General features: G+C 43.9%; 1 protein-coding gene across 2 annotated transcripts in view; it reads right to left on the bottom strand.

The window, feature by feature from the left end:
* AHSA1 (activator of HSP90 ATPase activity 1) overlaps window positions 1-19,225 on the bottom strand; it is a 132,636-nt gene that overhangs the window by 88,689 nt on the left and 24,722 nt on the right. For both annotated transcript variants that reach the window (XM_078659970.1, XM_078659971.1), the window contains exons 3-6: window positions 14,721-14,803; window positions 14,352-14,469; window positions 10,036-10,121; window positions 1,678-1,809 (exon numbers count right to left, since the gene is read on the bottom strand). In XM_078659970.1, coding sequence (XP_078516096.1) covers window positions 1,678-1,809; window positions 10,036-10,121; window positions 14,352-14,469; window positions 14,721-14,803 — 419 coding nt within the window. The remainder of the gene's footprint in view (window positions 1-1,677; window positions 1,810-10,035; window positions 10,122-14,351; window positions 14,470-14,720; window positions 14,804-19,225) is intronic.

Here is a 19,225-nt window from a genome sequence, read left to right as displayed (position 1 = left end):
CCAGCCTGTCCCCTCCATGACCTTTCCCAGCCTGTCCTCTCCCAGCTTGTCCACTTCCAGCCTGCCCTCTCCCAACCTGCCCTCTCCCAGCCTGTCCCCTCCCTGCCCTCTCCCAGCCTGCCCTCTCCCAGCCTGTCCCCTCCCTGCCCTCTCCCAGCCTGTCCTCTCCCAGCCTGTTGTCGTGTCCCGGCGGCAGCAGGCAGCAGGCAAGAGCGTGCACTGCGTCCCCGAAGTAACAGCCCTAAAGAAAGCAAGAAGTACACCCCCCTCCCACCAATCCCTGTTAGGTAGTGGAAACTGTCCAAACTGGGGTGCAGACAGCCCCTCTCACCTTTCAGCCTGGTACCACTGCACCAGCCGCACTACTTCCCTACTGACCGTTCTCCACTTCAGCCCCGTCTAAATTACAATTCCTGCTTGTGACCCTTTTGCCTGCTTGTGCTTGTTTTCGTGACCCTGTTGCCTGCTTGTGCCTCCGTGTGCCCCATATTGCCTGCTTGTGCCTCCGTGTGCCCCTGTTGCCTGCTTGTGCCTCCGTTTTCGTGCCCCTGTTGCCTGCTTGTGCTGTGTGGGTGTGTGTGGAAGGCTCTGTGTGGGTGTGTGGAGGGCTCTGTGTGGGGAGCTTTGTGTGGCTGTGTGTGTGGGGGGCTCTGTGTGGCTGTGTGTGTGTGGGGGGCTCTGTGTGGGTGTGTGTGGGGGGGCTCTGTGTGTGTTTGTGTGTGTCATTTGCGAGAGATAAAGCTAGTGGCATTGTAAATGACAATGCCATTTATTTATGTTAAAAAAAAACATAAATAAAAATAATGTCAAGAGCAATGCCAATAGCTCTAACTTTAACAAAGGCAAAACCATTGCATTGTAAATGCTTGTTTATCAAATAAAGCTGCTTTTTCATTCCCCCGGAGCATGGTCACACTCTTTCCCGATTTGGTGGGAGAGGGACTGGTACACGTACTGAGACCCGAGACAGACACAGACCCCCCCCCCCCCCCCCCCCCCCCCGCCCAAACCCAAGGTGCTCAGGCCACACTCAGCTGTCAGGTTGGTACAACCACTTTATTAATAAAGCATGCAGCTTTCCATCTCGTCGTGCAAATCCTCAGCCCTGCGCGTTTTGAAGCCTTTGCGCTTCTCTTCAGAGGCTAACATCAGGAACCACGATTCATTACCTGCATGTCCGCTCTGCGTGCTACTTCAATCACTTTTATTGGCCTCCGGTGTGCCATTACGATTCCATAGTTCTCCTGACAGCAGAGTGCGGCCTCGTAGCGGAGCACCTTGGGATTGATTTATAATCACGGCCGCTCCGGCCATGGGGGCTACGCACTGCCTGAAAAGTAACTGGAGGTCCGTAATTTCCTTACAATTTGCTTTGTATTTTTTATACACATTGTTGCTTTAAATATTTTAAATATTAGCACATTATCCCCAAACACACACACATTTCTCAAAACAATTAAATCCATCTCTGCAGCTTCAGCCAAACCTTCTATTTCTCCCTAAAGTGCACTAAAACCAATTAAGAAATCATGCAATATATAAATACGACATAACTAATTTTAGTTCATTGTGAAATGTTGTGTTACCTTGACTAACTAACTGGGCATTTAACTGAGGAGGCGGACTCAAAAAACACAGAAAGTAGTCACATTATATTTGTGGGACTCAAGTTCTTACCTCTTGAGTTACAAAGATTCGGTAAAGCTCCTCAGGTGATGTTAAAAAGGTCTCCTTAAAACTGAATTTGCAAGTAGGTATTTTCACTCCGGCAGGGTTACAAGACTGGGTGGTGCTACTGGTAGGAGCAGCCTAGGAGGCCAAAGTTGAAAACAGATGGTTACAATCCCAGGAGAGGATCTTACCCAACTAAAGCACATACAATTTACTACTTATTTAATCAATGAATTATTTCCACTAAAAAGGATCATTAGCAGCAAGATGGCAACAAATAAGTGGTGATAGTGCCTGGTGATGAATGGAACAACCCAATGGCATGGGATATAAATTGTTAATTTGTGATCTAACCAAATCATGCATTTAAAATATATACCGCAAGGAGATAAAGCCATGAGAGGAAGAGAGACCCCCCCCCAAGCAAGCAAGTATTACAATTTAGTCTGCCAGTGCTAGGGCCAGCAATTTAGCCACTAGGCCACGCAGCATCCCAGACATACAGAGCAGTGTGAAAATTAAGCTATAAATGTCTCCCAATTGTGACTCTGTAATATAGGAGACCAAGGCTTGCTAGAGAGAAGTAAAGGGCTAGAGCATTACACATCAATAAAAAAAAAAAATGTGTTGTGTGCCCTTAAAAGGTTGCAATGCTTGGCTATCTCAGACAAGACTCGAATTTTTTTTATAAAGGAATGCCATCTTGTTTACAAGCAGAATCGGGAGACAGTCACAGCTGAGAGTTCTACACTACGCTCATTTGTAAGAATATAGAGAAATGGCTTAGAATTAGGAACAGCATGTTGCGTTACTGTATCATCAAGTTATGGTTCGGCAGAGGTGTCCCGTACCAACGTGACACCTGTAAATGATGAATGACAGGCTGAAAATCGATTACATATGTAATAACCTGGAATGGAAGCAATTGCAACCCCTCTTATCTCAGGCTGCCGGTGGACCCTGTGGGTAGACGTGGTTCTGGTTGGTAAGGCAGATTGTAAATATGTAGTTCCGTTTAATGACTAGGCAGTGGTTTAACTCCGCTTTAGTGAATTCTGTGATACCTTTTGTTTTTAAGTGCAAGACAATCTGTAGAAGGGATGATGAGATTGACAGACATGCTTGGCAAGGGTGGGAAAACACACTCACTGCAAGAAGGGCATTGCATTATCTGAGCTTATCGGGAGAGTGGTGGGAACAACATTATTCAGAAAGAATGTACTCTTTTATTCGTTCATGTTTGGATTGTTAGTTTTTTCTCCTCTAGAGTTGCAAAAGTCTGAAATGATTGATTACAATGACCGGATTCTCTCAAACCACTCCTCTGGCATCGTGTAGAAGGGGGAAGGCGAAAGAACTCAATAAGAGACTTGCACCCATTAAATGACTCAACGAGCATTCCAGATGGTACCAGTTCTTTAGAATTTTGGAGGGTATTGTGGAGTTGGTACCATAAAAGCAGTGGACAAGGAGTTTGCGAAGAACACAACAATGAGACAGGTGGAATAGACAAAGACAAATTAACCCAGCAGCCCTGGAAAAAAAGTGATTTTGGATATTTCACTCCCCTATCCCCCCCCATTGCACAGCTGTTTGAGGAAGGGCACAGATGTATTGGTCTTATGGAGCATTATGAGGGGTTTCAAATGTTCTTCTGTAGCCACTGGCTGAAGGAGTCCAAGTTACTTACCTTCGGTAACGCTTTTTCTGGTGGATACAGTATCTGCCAGTGGATTCCTCACCTTGTGAATATCCCCTGCGCAGCAGCCATTCGGAATTATTTGTAGCTCTCCACACCGGCGAGGCCATAGACAACGTCACAGAGGGTACGACTCCGCTCGCGACCCCGCTGACGTCACTGGATCCATAATAGGGCCTCGTCGGCGTGAGGACGTCAGTTCCGCCCCTTTTTTCCGTGCCCGAGGCACACGGATGGACCGACATAAACAAGTTAAGTACACACAGTACACAGTATTTGAACCAACACACATAGTGTGAAGACAACTCAAAGGGTAAACATAATTAAACATTTTCATTGGATAATACAACATAAAAACTTGCAGGTATAGAAAAGTGGACAACAGGAAGGCGGGCGGGCATATGAGGAATCCACAGGCAGATACTGTATCCACCAGAAAAAGCGTTACCGAAGGTAAGTAACTTGTTCTTGTGATGGATACATCTGCCAGTGGATTCCTCACCTTGTGAAAGAATCCCACAGCAGTCCACCCTCCCGGAGGAGGGTGTCCACCCTTCTTACCAGAAAATCTTGGAGGACAGAACGAGCAAAGTGGCCGTCCCTCCTCACTTCAGAATCTAAGCAGTAATGCTTCGCAAAAGTGTGGAGGGAGGCCCAAGTTGCTGCTCTGCAAATGTCCTCTACAGGAACACCCCTAGACAAAGCAGATGTAGAAGACTTTGCTCTAGTAGAGTGAGCTCTTATACCATCTGGAGGTTCCTTACCAGCCAGTGCGTAGCAGATCTTAATGCACAAGATAATCCGTCTTGAAAGTGTGCGCTTGTGCACCGCTCTTCCTTTCCTGCAGCCAGCAAACCAACAAAGAGCTGGTCGTCCACACGATAGTCTTTAAAGCTCACCGCCCTCTTAGGGTCGAGACGGTGCAGCCGCTCCTCCTCCTTGGAAGGGTGAGGGGGAGGATAGAAGGTAGGAAGGGTAATAGACTGCCCCAGATGGAAAGGAGTCACCACCTTAGGCAGAAAGCAGCCCTGGCCCCGAGTACCATTCTTTCAGCATGAATGGTCAAGAACGGGGGTTTCGAACTTAGAGCTTGAAGCTCACTTACCCTCCTTGCCGAGGTAATAGCAACAAGAAAAACTGTCTTAAAGGACAGTAGCCTCATGGGACACTTGTGCAAAGGTTCAAAGGGTGAACCCATCAAGTAGGTCAACTCAAGATGTAAGTCCCATTGAGGCACAATAAAAGGAGTAGGAGGGAATTTGTTGGTAAGACCCTTAAGGAAACGTAACACAATAGGTGACTTAAACAAAGACGGCTGGTCCGGCAAACAAAGGAATGCCGACAAGGCCTATAAATAACCTTTTACAGTAGCCATAACAAAACCCTGCTGGGCCAAAGAAAGAGCAAATTGAAGAATATTGGACAAACGAGCTCTTAAGGGGTCAATAGATTTCTCTCCACACCATGAAACAAATTTAGAACATCTATAAGAATAAATTGACTTGGTGGAAAGCCGCCTGGCAGAAAGAATAACATCCACCACGTCAACATCCACCACGTCAGGCGGGAGAGAAAAAGAACTCAGGTTGCCCCGTTCAATCTCCAGGCATGAAGGTGTGAGCTCTGGAGGTGGGGGTGTAGAACCTGCCCCTCCATCTGAGAGAGGAGATCTGCCCTGAAAGGGAGACGGAGCGGCGGGCACGAGGAGAGGTGGAGAAAATCTGTGTACCACACCCTTCTTGGCCAATCCGGGGCGATCAATATGACTTGGGCCCGGTCTTGGCGAATCTTCCTCAGAACCCAAGGAATCAAGGGTATGGGAGGAAATGCGTAAAGGAGTTGCGAACCCCAACTCAACTGAAACGCGTCCCCCAAAGGCCCCCTGCATCGGATACTGGAGACTGCAGAATGACGGGCAGTGAGCGTTCTCGTGAGTGGCGAACAGGTCCACCTGAGGAGTTCCCCACGTCCGAAAGACGTGACAAACTACCTCTGGATGAAGCCTCCACTCGTGGTCGGCTGAGAACTGCCGACAGACTGTCTGCACGCACGTTCAGAACTCCGGCCAGATGATTTGCCATCAGACAAATCTGATTGTCCTGAACCCAGGACCAGTGACGCAGAGCCTCTCTGCAAAGACACTGAGACCCCACTCCTCCCTGCTTGTTGACATACCACATTGCGGTAGTGTTGTCCGTAAGGACCTGAACTGACTGACCGCGAAGGGAAGGGAAGGGAAGGGAAGGGGAGGGGAGGAAGGCCTTGAGCGCCAGACGAATCGCCCGCAACTCTAGAAGGTTGATATGAAGCAATCTTTCCTCTGGAGACCACAGACCCTTGATCTCCAGATCCCCCAGATGAGCACCCCACCCTAAAGTGGATGCATCCGTTATCACTATGGCAACCGAAGGAGGAAGATGGAAAGGCTTTCCTTGAGACAGATTGCCTTCTACACTCCACCAAGACAGATCCGCTGCAGCTTCTCTGGAGATCCTCACTGACTCCCTGAGATCTCCGTTGTGCTGATACCACTGCCTGCGGAAGCACCAGTGGAGCGCCCTCATGTGCCAGCATGCATGGTTGACCAACAGAATGCAGGAAGCCATCAGACCGAGCAGACGGAGGACCTTCAGGACTGAAATAACCGCTCCATTGTAAAACAAGGGAATAATTTCCTGAATGTCGAGAATCCTTTGAGGCGGAGGGAATGCTCGACAGACAGTAGTGTCCAGTACTGCCCCTATAAACAAGTTGCGCTGTGAGGGCACCAGGTGAGATTTAGGTACATTTATCGAAAACCCCAACCTGTACAACAACTGGGTTGCCACTTGCAGATGATGACAAACCCTCTCTGGCGACTCCGCTATGATCAGCCAATCGTCCAGATAGGGAAAAACTGGAATCCCCAATCTTCTGAAATGGGCTGCCACCACCGCCATCACCATGGTGAAGACCCGAGGTGCAGTAGTAAGTCCAATCGGAAGGACCGCAAACTGATAATGTTGCGAACTCACCGTGAAACGGAGATACTTCCTGTGCGCCTTCAGGATGGGAATATGAAAATACGCATCCTGCAAGTCGATCGACACCATCCAGTCTTCTTCCAGCAGCGCCTGAAAAACCTGCGCAAGGGTAAGCATCTTGAACTTCTCTTGCTTCAGATAAAGATTCAAGACCCTGAGATCCAGAATTGCACGTAATCTGCCATCCTTCTCTGGAATCAGGAAATACCGGGAGTAGCATCCCTGACCCCTCTCCTGCTCTGGAACCACCTCTATTGCACCTTTCTTTAGCAAGGTCAGAACTTCCTCCAGAAGAAGATGGAGATGTTCTTCTGAGCAAGCCCCTTGGCAAGGAGGGTAATTTGGAGGGAATTCCCGAAAGGGAAGAGCATACCCATTTTCCACAAGATTGAGAACCTAAAGGTCTGTAGTGACCGATTCCCAATCTTGAAGTAAATAGGTAAGCCGACCCCCTACAGGACCAACATGATCCGGAATGGGGAATCTAGGGCTACTTTGCTGCGGTGATAGGAGGGGAGGTAGAGGAAGAGGAGGAGGAGGAGGAGGACCGACTGCCACGTGGACGACCTCTACTTTTTCCTCTATACGACTTGTATAGAGTATTCTGTTGCGGTTGTTGCTTCTGCTGACGAGGTTGGCCATATGAACGAAAGGATGACTTCCCAAATCCTCTGTATTTACGAAAAGAACCTCTAGGCTGAGCTTGCAAGCAAAGTGATTTTGCCGTAGCTTTGCTATCCTTAAACCTCTCTAGGGCAGCGTCCGCTTTCTTACCAAATAGTCCTGAACCATCAAATGGTAAGTCCAACAGAGTAGCCTGCACATCTGTTTAAAAATCCGTAGACTTCAACCAGGCACCACTTCTAGTAGCCACTGCAGAACCCATAATCCATGCCACTGAGTCAGCTGTTTCTAGCCCACTCTGAATGACTTGACGTGCAGCAGCCTGGGTATCATCCAAAACTTCAGACAGCTTAGGCAGCAACTGTTTAGAAGAGTCCATCAAAGAATGGATGTACCTTCCCATCAAACATGTAGCATTCGTAGATTTCAACGCCATGCTTGCAGAGGAAAATACCTTTTTGGCAAACTGATCAACCTTTTTTGATTCCCTGTCAGCTGGAACTTGAGGGAAAGCTCCCAAAGATCTCCTTGAGCATGCAGCCTGAACCACCAGGCTCTCTGGAGAAGGATGAGCAGATAAAAACTCTGGACCGCCAGGAGCCACCCTATATCTTCTTGCTATAGATCTGGAAACTAGAGGCGCAGATAGAGGCTTTCGCCAAACCTCTAACACAGGCTCAAGAATAGCCTCATTGAAAGGCAAGAGAGGCTCAACAACCGAAGAAGGCGAATGGAGTACCTCTGTTAACAAATTTGACTTGAACTCACTGGTAGGGAGTTGAATGTCCAATAATTCAGCCGCCTTTCTAACCACCACGTGATAAGGGGCTACATCCTTTGAAGGAGCATCAGAATCAGGTGAAATGTCCAGGCCACTGGCCTCTCTCAAATCAGCAAAGTACTCATCTGAATCACAAAGCTCACTCACCTTCTTCCATTTCCTCACGATACCGCCTCTCTTCCAAAACCCTCTGGGCCTCAATCCTGGAATGAATACTCGGCACAGGAGTAGACGGATCCATAACCGACTCCATCGGATTCGGAGCCGGCGCCGTGCACGGATCTGACTGCGCAGCTTGCGCCGAACAGACGGCGCCGGTGAAGATGGGAACGGCGTCGGAGCCCTCGGCGCCGGGAAACTCCAAGACGGCGCAGTCGGAAGGAAAGGCATGAAAGGGGCCTGGGCATAGGCCTGAGGTACCCCCAAATTGAAAGCTAATGGACCCATGGGACCCGCAGGTGCACCAGAGGGGTACATTGCCCTTGCAAATACCCCATACATAGCATTAAGGTAATGCGAAGGGTCTTGTCCTGGAGCAGGGAATGGAGGGTATGCTCCTGGTACTGGCTCCGTAGCAGGTGTTCCTGTATTCGAGCCAGCCGGCGCCAATAACGGAACTTCTTCTGGATCCACCTGCTCTTCCAGCACAGGATGTTCCTGATCTGGAGCCGGAGAATGGACCTAATCCGGTGATGGAGCCGGCGTCGGAGATCGACGCGGAGAGACTTCAGGTGAAGCTGACTCCTCTGGCGAAACCGTATTCGATACTGAAGGAGAGACATAATCTCTTCTGTGACGTCGAGGCGAGGTCGATCTCGGCGCCGCTTCTTTATCAGATCGATGCCTTGAAGAGTGCTTCTTCTTATGTTTCTTTGGCTTAGAGTGTCCCGACGCCGACTTCGAGGCCGACCTGGATTCGGAACGAGACCTCGACCTTCTCCTACCTGCTTTCTTATCCTTCCTCATCCTGGCCATAAAAAGCTTTGCCTGTCTCTCTTTCAACGCTTTTGGGTTCATCTTCCTGCAGCTTGGCCATCCATCGACGTCGTGGTCGGAAGACAAGCACCAAACACAATCTTCGTGCGGGTCAGTGATGGACATCTGCTTACGCACACTCTGCAGGGCTTAAAACCACATTTCCTCACAGACATCGTCAAAAGAAACAAGAGAAACAGAGGAAAACAGCTAGAAATACAAAGTAACTAAGGAGAGTCCCTAAAATCCGTTGGCGTCGACGGCGCGGAAAAAAGGGAACGGACGTCATCGCGCCGACGAGGCCCTATTATAGATCCGGGGTCGTGAGCGGAGTCGTACCCTCTGTGACATCGTCCATGACCTCGCCGGCGTGGAGAGCTACAAAAAATTCCAAATGCCTGCTGCGCAGGGGATATTCACAAGGTGAGGAATCCACTGGCAGATGTATCCATCAGAAGGAGAGCAACACTTGTCTTTAAAGAAAGAAGTCTATTTACTGCTTTATTATGGGAATTGAGAACAACATGGTTATACCAGACCTGAGAAGAGATTAATAGTGTGTCCCTAGAATACCTTAAGGCATAAGACTTAACCATCAACTCCTAAGACTAACTCTGACAGATTACTGGGCAATTGCATACTGTTTTAACTAACGTCATAAAAGGAATTTATTCTATAAAAGAACCGAACCTGGGCAGGACCTTCATAGTACAAAAGCTTGCAGACGTATTTTAATATTGATGACCACAAGGCATATTGTACCCTGTGGAGATGGTGGCTTAAACATAAGCTGCGCTTCATTAAATTAGGAAAAGTGACCTGAAAAGCCAAGATAAGTCAAAATGAACACAAAAGCATGCAGAGCTTTCACCACTGTTGGCTGCAAGCACTCAAGCGTTCAGATTTATTAAGGGGTTTCATAATGTTGAAAGAGAATACCATGCATCTAACGAGATATTGAGTCCTGGTTTTGTCTCCCTGAACAAGTTAACAAGTAGCACAATATAAAGGTTCCATATGCCTTCAATCCTGGATTGTTTCCTAGTAACTCACTCCCTCCCTCGGTTCCACATTCCATTGACTAACATGCAGATGTCACTCACACGTACATAAAAGAAAATGTAAGTTAAGGGGACTTTGTGGTTGAGATTACAACTTAAACCCTATAAAAACAATTAGCTAGATATGGGGAACATAGTTCCAACAAATTCTAAAAAATTACTACCCAATGATAAGGAATTGTGCCTGAAGAAAATGTTTACCTTTTGTTGGTTGGTAGGCACTTTGGTCTCCTGGACTGGCTCCTTCACACCATTAGCAGTTGGCAAGATCATGCCTTGCGTGAACTCTGGAAATTAAAACCAGCCCAGTTACTACACACAAAAATAAACTAAATCCAAAAAACACATTCAAAGAATCAAAAGCAGAGTACCAAGAAAAAAATATGAAAAAGCTCCTTGCCCACTTCCAACAAGTGCACTGCTCAGTGGCTGGACACTGCCTTACAGTTCTGCAATTTGCAGCAGAGAGTCTACAACTACTCTGACAATTGCTATGGAAGCTGTTCTCTGAGAAGAGCTCATAATACGGACCCTGGAGCTCCTCAAGCCTTGGAAACAGATTTTTTGGGGGGTACGAGCCTATTTTCATCTTTATCTGGAAGAGAACGTGGCTGCGTATAATAATAGAATAAATTGCACATTTGGAAACAAAAGCATACCATGGATGCACAGAACAGAAACGTGGCAAGCAACAGAGAATGCTCAACTAGAGTAAGCAAGGGCGGACAGTCTAGTCTGTCAATTGTTTTCTGAAGGTGGACACCTGCTCCCAAAAACCATTTAATTAACCATGCTGCAATTGTTTGGATACACACGGCACTTCACGCACACTCAACTAGATGTGCAAAGTTCAGCATGCTAAAAAAAAAAAGAAAAAAAAAAAGAAAAAAAAAAAAAAAAAAAAAAGGGGGGGCCATGTGCTAAGAAAAATCTAGGACTCATTTATTTTACAAAGCTTTACTTATTTCAGTGCATTACTGCTGACACCTATTTACAATTTACTCTTGCCCCAAAAAATGTATCTGGTTTGCAAAAAGAAATAATGAGCCAATTCCTTGATATAACCAATGTAGTAATCTCGGAATTTGAATAAGTAATTTTTTTCAAGTAATTATTGTGGAAAAACATCTCCAACAGGTGTTTACTGGGCCAATAGATTGCCATAACAATTCCTTGGCCTCGGGAAGGTGAATGGTAAGATCACAGCATAGTTCAAGTCAAGTCTTGAGGTCTCCTCATAAAATCCACACCAATGAGGTCTTGAGCAGAGTAGGCACCCTTCTCATTCCATAGCCCAGTGAGAGATGTGGGAGAGGTATGTGTGGTAAACACTAGAGAAAGACAGCAGGAGAGGTAAGTAGAGACATATGCTAGCGAAGCCTTTTGGGCCCCTTACTGAAAAATGGGTAGATCCCTTGATTGGTGATTGGGTGATGCACTATGAGCCAGATAACAGCCAAGACACCAAATCACCAGTGAAGCAAAAGCTATCTTCCACCCACTGCTTCTGCTGGGTGTCTCACCGTAGGCTCATTAGTTCAAGTATTCTTCCAATTGACAGTCTTCAGCTGTGGTATGCTGAAAGTTCCTGGTGGGCACTACTGTATGTATAAAGTATTTGCATTGAACAACAGTTCTCCACCCTAGGCATTATCATTAAATTCATATACAACGGATGTCTCCATTTATGAATAGGATAACAGAAACTTCCATTAAAAAGAGAAATTCTGCATTTATTTTTTCAAAACACCTAACAGCAGCAATCTTTAATTATAAAAACATACATAAATAGGCCAAAGTGACACTTTCCATGGGTAATCAGCTTCATGTGTAAGGAATAACTGAAGCGGCCAAGTCAGTTAAGGAGCTTGATGGAACCAAAATGCTGCCCAACAGCGAGTAAACACTCTATTCTGGAAGATTCGGTCAGGAGGTTTGTTTGAACAATTTAAATGACAACACTAATAACTGAAAACTGATGCTATAAGCAAGTAACCTGCTTTATCATCAGGTGACTCTTCATAATACTCACAAACAATTCAAACACAAGAAAGCTAACCCTTCCGGAAAGAAATTGGAGTCTTGTGGGATCTAAAATTGATAAAGAACACAAGAACACCTGAAAATAGGCATGAAACCCCCTTGGGAGACTGCCTTGATGCCATATTCCAGGTGCACAAATCTGAACACCACTAAAAATTTAAAAAACCACGTCTTCAGAAAAAAAATGTGTGACAAAGAAACCTAGCTTCTTATATTCATTGAACGCAACAGCATATGGGATTAACCAAAAGTCTATGGACCCTTTAATTAAACTTGGGAACAGCGAGACAGCCCAATTAGTCATCAACTCAGGAGTTTTCCTTTATTGTGTTGTGGGTCATGGTGGCCTTCCCCATTGGGAACTGCTCCAAAGTCTAAATTGGTAGCGAAAAAATGTAGGAGTCCTTGTAGATAACTCATTTTCCATGCAAGATCAAGTAAAGGCCACTTGTGGCAAATGTTTCGCCATTTTAAAACTGCTAAGGAGACTCTTTAGGTGGACTCCTGAAAACTGTACAAAAACTATAATTCTAGGATTCAGTACCATCAAAATGCCTTGTATGTTGGCATTGCAGAATTTGCTTTCACAGCTGCAGGTTAAACAAAATACAGCCGCCAGATTAATCTGCAATAAGGACAAGTTCAGTTCGGCATGCCTGTAGATTTTACATTGGCTGCCAAAGAGCAAAGTTTAAGTTACTAGGCCTTCGAACAAAACATTACTGAGAACTTGCCCTATAATCTTGCAAGATAGAATTCTGCTCTATGTTCCTTCATGTAAGGGTAATCTTTGGGGTTCAGGGAAAAGCTAAATGCATGGTTGTTTAGAACATAATGCATTCGGGGCCCACACTTACTAATGCTTTCAGAAACGTCAGGGAGTGATATTAATGTTGCGATATCCCACTGGGATGAGTGTTTCGCTTTATAAAAACTGTAAATAATATTAACAAGCACTTTCTGGATTTACAGGGTCCTTCAATTTAATTGGTCAAGTGCCTTTACCACTGTAAAGAAGGGAAAAATGTGACTCCCACAACACAAAAAAAAAATAAGACAACGTATGAAGAACGCCTTGAGAGGATGCACAAGTCTCCAGGTGGTCTACAATGTAAGCACGATGCATTTATGATACAAGGACAGAAAAAAAATGTTTCTTGCAAAAGATATACCCAAGCATGGAATCCGCTGAACATTTAGAATAGCGAAGTATTCTAGAATTCTTAAAATGGCAGGGTTACATTCTCTCAGCTCTAAATATTTACGCTTATGGTCACCACTTACTTTTATTTTTCATTTAGATTTTATTACAATGGTGTTTACAGGCAAAGTGCAATACATTTTCAATATAGCTGTTTAGATTTAAAAACAAAAAGTAAATACTGCCTAATTGGGCATGTTTTCCAACTAGGTTATAGATTTTAGAAAACATGAATTTGCTGTAAAGTATTACAGCATCTCACAATGGTGCATAGATATTCTATCTAAGATTATCTGAGAAAATCTTATGGTGAAAGGTTTTGCACAATCAGTAAAGTAAAATAGCTCTCCTAATGCTTAAGCCATGTAGAAACAGGGTAGCTCAATAATGTGATGAAAATTTCAGCGAATGTGAATTTCAGTAGGTGCATACAATACCTTTCCTTCCTTGTTTACAGGCAGATAAAGTTAATCTCTTGCATTTTCATTGCAGCTGCAGCTCTAGTGTGCAACTAAAGAGCTATACCAATTGAAAACTTGTGCTTACAAATGTGTCCTGTGAACCTGCAGTCTGAAGTGAAAGACTTCAATTAGTAAGCTTTGGCAGTTTTTTCATTGGGATATGTTCTTTTCCACCAAGCCCTTGCACTCACACTTGGGGTGCAATGAAAGAGTTCACCAGTCCATACAGAACTTTACTAGGCTGCAAAGTACATGCAATAAGATAGACTTCAATGCCCGTTGAATTTCACCCCAAGACACAATCCTAACCCTAGTGATAACAATAGAGGCCCAATTCAAGAGGGTGAATCTTTCTTTATATGCCAGTGAGGACAGGAAGAAACAAAAAGTTAGTGAAGAAAGCTGCTTTCTTTATTCTACAGCCCACATGTTTTTGATCCGGAGACACTCTACCAATATCACGACACCTATCATAATACAATAATCCAAAGGAAAAACAAAGAAAAAGCATAGCAGTATAAAAGCAATCCACCTTTTATTTTTCTGGAGTCATATACATGCATTAATACTTCCTGGGCCAAATAGTCACTATTTTCCAGGTCCCAGGCAATACAGTTGTGAATCTGTAGACGATTCATACATCACAACGCCTATATTATACAACACTTCCAAGAACTGGAAAAGTTGGAATTTTGCATCTATAGACTCATCATGGGCATCTTGAAATCAATCAGTTTTTGCTGATAAGAGATGATGTATGCTAGCAGCAATAACGTTTCCCTACACAATGTCCTGCTGTAATGCATTCATACCTGTTTTGAGAGTGCTGATGTAATCTGCAACAGCCGCCCTGATCTTCTTTGAACCCTCCTTCTTCATGAAGGCAAGGAGATTTGTGTCTGGCTGGTCTTTAACTAGTGTGACACGGATCTGTTACAAATGAGAACAAGTGTTTAGCTGGTCTCCATGAAATTCCACTCAAAAGTGATGAATGTAAGCTATCAATTACGCCCAACATTCCTAATAACCACCCATGTCACTCCATCTGTGTAGGTGTTTTAAATCAAGTAGTTGCTGTTCTGTGTACTTCACACCAATCCGTTTAAAAAAAACAAATCTAAGAGATACTTTACAACTCATTATTCCAATTGTCTGCATTAAATTAAACTGAGAATACCTACATCTACTTCACTGGGATCGTTTTCATCTGACAGATTCGGGATTTCCACGTGGCCCTTGAATATCACACCAGACTTTGAGGTGCCTGCAAAAACGTAATGAACAACTGTGGTTATAATTGTGTTTGAACAAGCACCAGAAGTGTAGTTAGTAAAAATTACTTTTTTTTTTTTAAAACAACGGTCTGATATACACTTTGGCATACATGGTACTCTTTACGGTTTCTGTCAATGTAGAGCTGACCGTGCGGACAGAAGAAAACTCTAAATTTGAAGGGCGGGTGTCCCTTAGGATGGTACTGTCCACTGCTTTGCCGAAAAAGTAAGCTCTGTGCATCAAGCTCTATATCAGGCCCTAAATCCCAATTAAAAGAATCTCCACTACATTTAATAAAACTGTATAGATCCTCAGTGCAAGAGACCAGAGTACTGTGCAATAGAAAAACATCTTAATTTGATTAAACATTCATGCCTATATAAAAAGCCAATTCACTTTTTTGGTAACATTCACTGCTCAAATAGACAATGTAGTGGCATACTTTCTCAACCTTTTTAATGTTTTGATTTTTTTTTTAATTAAGGTGTAAGTATTCAGGAAACATTGCAGCACAACAAAGTAAGCATAATCCAAATTACAAACTCTGTTTTGGCTAACTAATTTATCAATGAGTTCAAATTCTCGAAATAGTTCTCCGTTTGGTTTAGAACATAATTTTTCATAAGCTTACAAATGCCAGAGTCCCCAAAGCTATTGCACATGCCAGGAGGTTCTTTTTTCCAGTGGAGTGCAGTCGACTTCCTGGTTGCCTCAATCATTTTCCATGAAAGATCTCTGGCGCTATAGTTATATGCTCACAGCCACCATTAGTGGAGTGCGAAATTCATCTATTTGCGTGATTACGCGAAGATTTGGGAGAATTATGTGGAACTACTCAAAATGCAAAAACAGTATTTGCTGCTTCATTTTATCTCAAAATAAATCCTCAAAACCACTGTCACAATGAGAGCACATTTCATGTAAACAAAAGATAAAAATTATAACGGCAAACAGCAGCTACTTGCGTTCTGTTAATGTTATTCCTGTGCACTTGCTCTACTTTTTTAACAAGGTCTCCTGACAGGATTAACACGAAATTTCGAGAGATTAAGCGGTTATAATGGAATTTTTGCTTGGGCCTATTTACTATGTGGTAGACTCAGAAAAGCTAGAAGTGCGTCAGTAGGTATCTCATATGCCCTGCTTCCGTAATGTCGCTGAAGACCTCTTTCCAATATGCTGGGAGGTTATTGCAGCTCCACTAGTCCATTTTGCATGAAACTCCTTTACTATCCTTTTTGGGCGATCCTTAGGGACCATTATAAGTCAGTGAGTTCTCTGGTCTCAAGAAACCATCACAGCTTCCAGACCCTTCAATGTCCTTTCACTGCCAATCTGGTGTAGTGCTGAACAGTCAGGTAGCCCTATTGGTATTTAATTCATTTGTTCAATATCTGAGTGATACCTTTCCAGTTTCTTTTACTTCTGGAAAGTCTCGGAGGTTAGATCATGGTATAAGAGGATTTTGGACCCACAAAAAAGATTTGGTCACACTGTAAAGCTTTATTCATAAATGCATCTAACTTTAATGTATGCCAGTTTCACAGCAATAGCATTATATTGGGTAGTTGATTCATTATATTTCTGCACCTCAACGTGCTCTTATGACAGTAATGTCAGAGTCTTGTGGTTGTTGTAGTATCTTCCTAAAGAGGTTCTCCAGGCATGTATAGTTATAATCTATGCCTGTGCCTTCCTTCTTTATGAAAGCAGGTGTTGTACCTCCTGCACCGATTTTCCAGGTCTTTGCGCTCATCGTGCAACTGCCAGGTGTGTTCCTCCAAGTGTGCCATTGTGATGTGTGGAGGCTATTTTTTTGCTAGCTCAATGAGCAGGGTCTTAGCTTTTTGCATTTAAGCATTTAAGCCGAAATCAACGTGGCAGAGGAAACGGCAATAATGGAAAAGTCTATTATCAATTTATCTGAGATCACGCTATCTAAAGCAGAGCAACAACTGTTATCACTTGGTCTCAATTTTTGCCCCAAACAGTCCTTCTACTACGCGGCTACTCGCATAGAAGTTTTTTGCTTTATAAGAAAACTCAAACTAATGAAATTCTTTGCTATACAAAAGTTGAAAGAAGGTATTGGATCTGAAATTCGCCCTTCCTCAACAATAGATATGGAAGGAGCTGAACATTTGTCCGCAGATGTACCTACTCTCCTCGATCTACACGATCTTAATGATGCGACTGATTCTCAGCCCTCTGGTCCGGACGTGAATCTCAGCACACAAACCAGATTAAGTAAGATTAATATGCTACAAAAAGGAGCTGGGATCACCCCTTTCAAAAGCAAATCCAGCTTTGTTCCCTTAACAGCCAAAGATGTGGTGGATACTTTCCATGACTGTGTGACTAAGGTAATTAAACAACTCTATAGGACTACCAGAGGCAGTAAAAAGAAGATAGGCCATCACCGGCAAGTAGAATACACCACCCTTATGAAAAAATGGAGTAGAAATATTGAAATACTGATAAAAACCTCAGATACAGGTGGAAACCTGGTCATCTGGCCTAAAAAGGACTATTCGACGGAAGCCTATAGACAATTACAGGATGTCAACTGCTATAAAAAAAACACACATAAAGGAGTATGTTAAAGCTAAAGAGACTCTACTCAAGTTGTTACACAAATGGCGCAGAGAGGGTTTGATTTCTATGGAAGAATTCAAGTTCATGAACAATGAATTCCCTGTCCTGCCTGTGTGCTACCTAATCCCCGAGGTTCACAAGTGCATTATTCCGACGCCGGGTAGACATATCATTTCGGCGATCAAAAGTGCAAGTGAACAAGTTGGGCAATTTATTGACTTTTTTCTGCAGGACATGGTGAAAAGTTTGCCTTGCTATGTTAGGGATACCAGTGATTTCCTGCAACAACAAATAAAATCGGTGACATAGAATGGCAGGATGATATGTTGTTAATAACTTTGGATGTGGAGTCCTTATACACGAGCAGAGCACATATTAGTGGGTTGAAAGCAATTGAACATTTCCTGAACAAATGAGTTGTTGAATATCATGAACACAACAAAGTCATCATCAGTCTTATTGAATGGTGTCTCTATAATAACTTTTTTCTCTTTGGCAAAGATGTGTGGAAACAATTAAGGGGTGTGGCGATGGGATCCGGTTTCTCTCCCAGCTATGCGTGTTTACACGTAGGCTGGTGGGAGGAACAGGTTCTTAACATCAAACATCGAGCATGGGTCAATGAAAAGGTTGTAAAATATCTACGTTATATTGATGACGTCTTTATTCTTTGGCAAGGGGATGAGGAAGAAGCATTGACATTCCTGAAAGAGATAAATGACAACTCCCTCAACCACAACTTCACTTCTCACATCAGCAAACATGAGATAGAGTTTCTGGATGTAAAAGTGTATGTTAGAAATGCCAAATTGGAAAAAACACTCTTCAGAAAACCCACTGCTGGAAACACAACACTGCATGTCTCCAGTCTTCACCCTAAACACACTAAAAGTAGCATTCCCTACGGTGAGATCCTAGGACTTAAAAGAATATGCAGTTCCACTAGTGATTTTGAGGAATGTGTAAAAGAGATGAAGGCTAGACTCAAGGTACGTGGATACTCAGATGCAATGTTGCATCAGGCCCTAGCTAAAGCCAATTCACGACCACGAGACAGTCTCTTTCCGTTGCACCCTTCTAGTAATGATAACACAGATTCCAATTTGACACCCCCTATTGAGGTGAATGACTGCCCTAGATTAATTACTGCTTTCAGCAATGAAGAAAATAAAAGCAGGACCATTATTAAGAAGAATTGGCCAATAGTGTTAACGGATGCAGTATTGGGTTCTTACCTACCTAGCATGCCGCTGGTCACTTTTCGCAGAACCAAAAGCATGGGGTCAGTCCTAGATAGAAGCAGCCCGGAAATGAGACAGAAAACCATGTGGCTGCAACCTGTGTCAGGGTTCCGGAAATCTTCTACGTGTAGGGCATGCAAATTTGGCACTAATAAAACTCATTATCAGATTCCTTTTTGCTCTACTGATATTCCGATCACTGGGAGTTACAACTGCAAGACTGAATTTGCAGTATATGTCCTGACGTGTACCTTACATAGGCAGTACCAAACTACAGGTACACGTCAGGATTTTGCAACATCTCAGAGCCATCCTGCATAGTGACCCCCGCCTATCCGGTAGCACGGCATTTTAAAAAGAAACACAATAATGACGTAGCTTGCCTATCTTATTTTGTGGTGGGGTTGTTGGACCCGGGATCTCCGGTCCACTTAGGGTAGCTTGACTTCAAGTGGAAAGGCTTAACTCCAAGACATTTGTGTTGTACTTGCGTCACACTCAATGCAGTAACACAGTGAATCACCACTAAAAGTGACACTACACCATATTAGAAAAGAATGAAATACTCTATAAAG

Source organism: Lissotriton helveticus, chromosome 9 (assembly GCF_964261635.1).
Source record: "Lissotriton helveticus chromosome 9, aLisHel1.1, whole genome shotgun sequence".
Taxonomy (NCBI): domain Eukaryota; kingdom Metazoa; phylum Chordata; class Amphibia; order Caudata; family Salamandridae; genus Lissotriton; species Lissotriton helveticus.
This window is presented reverse-complemented; position numbering and strand designations above follow the sequence as displayed.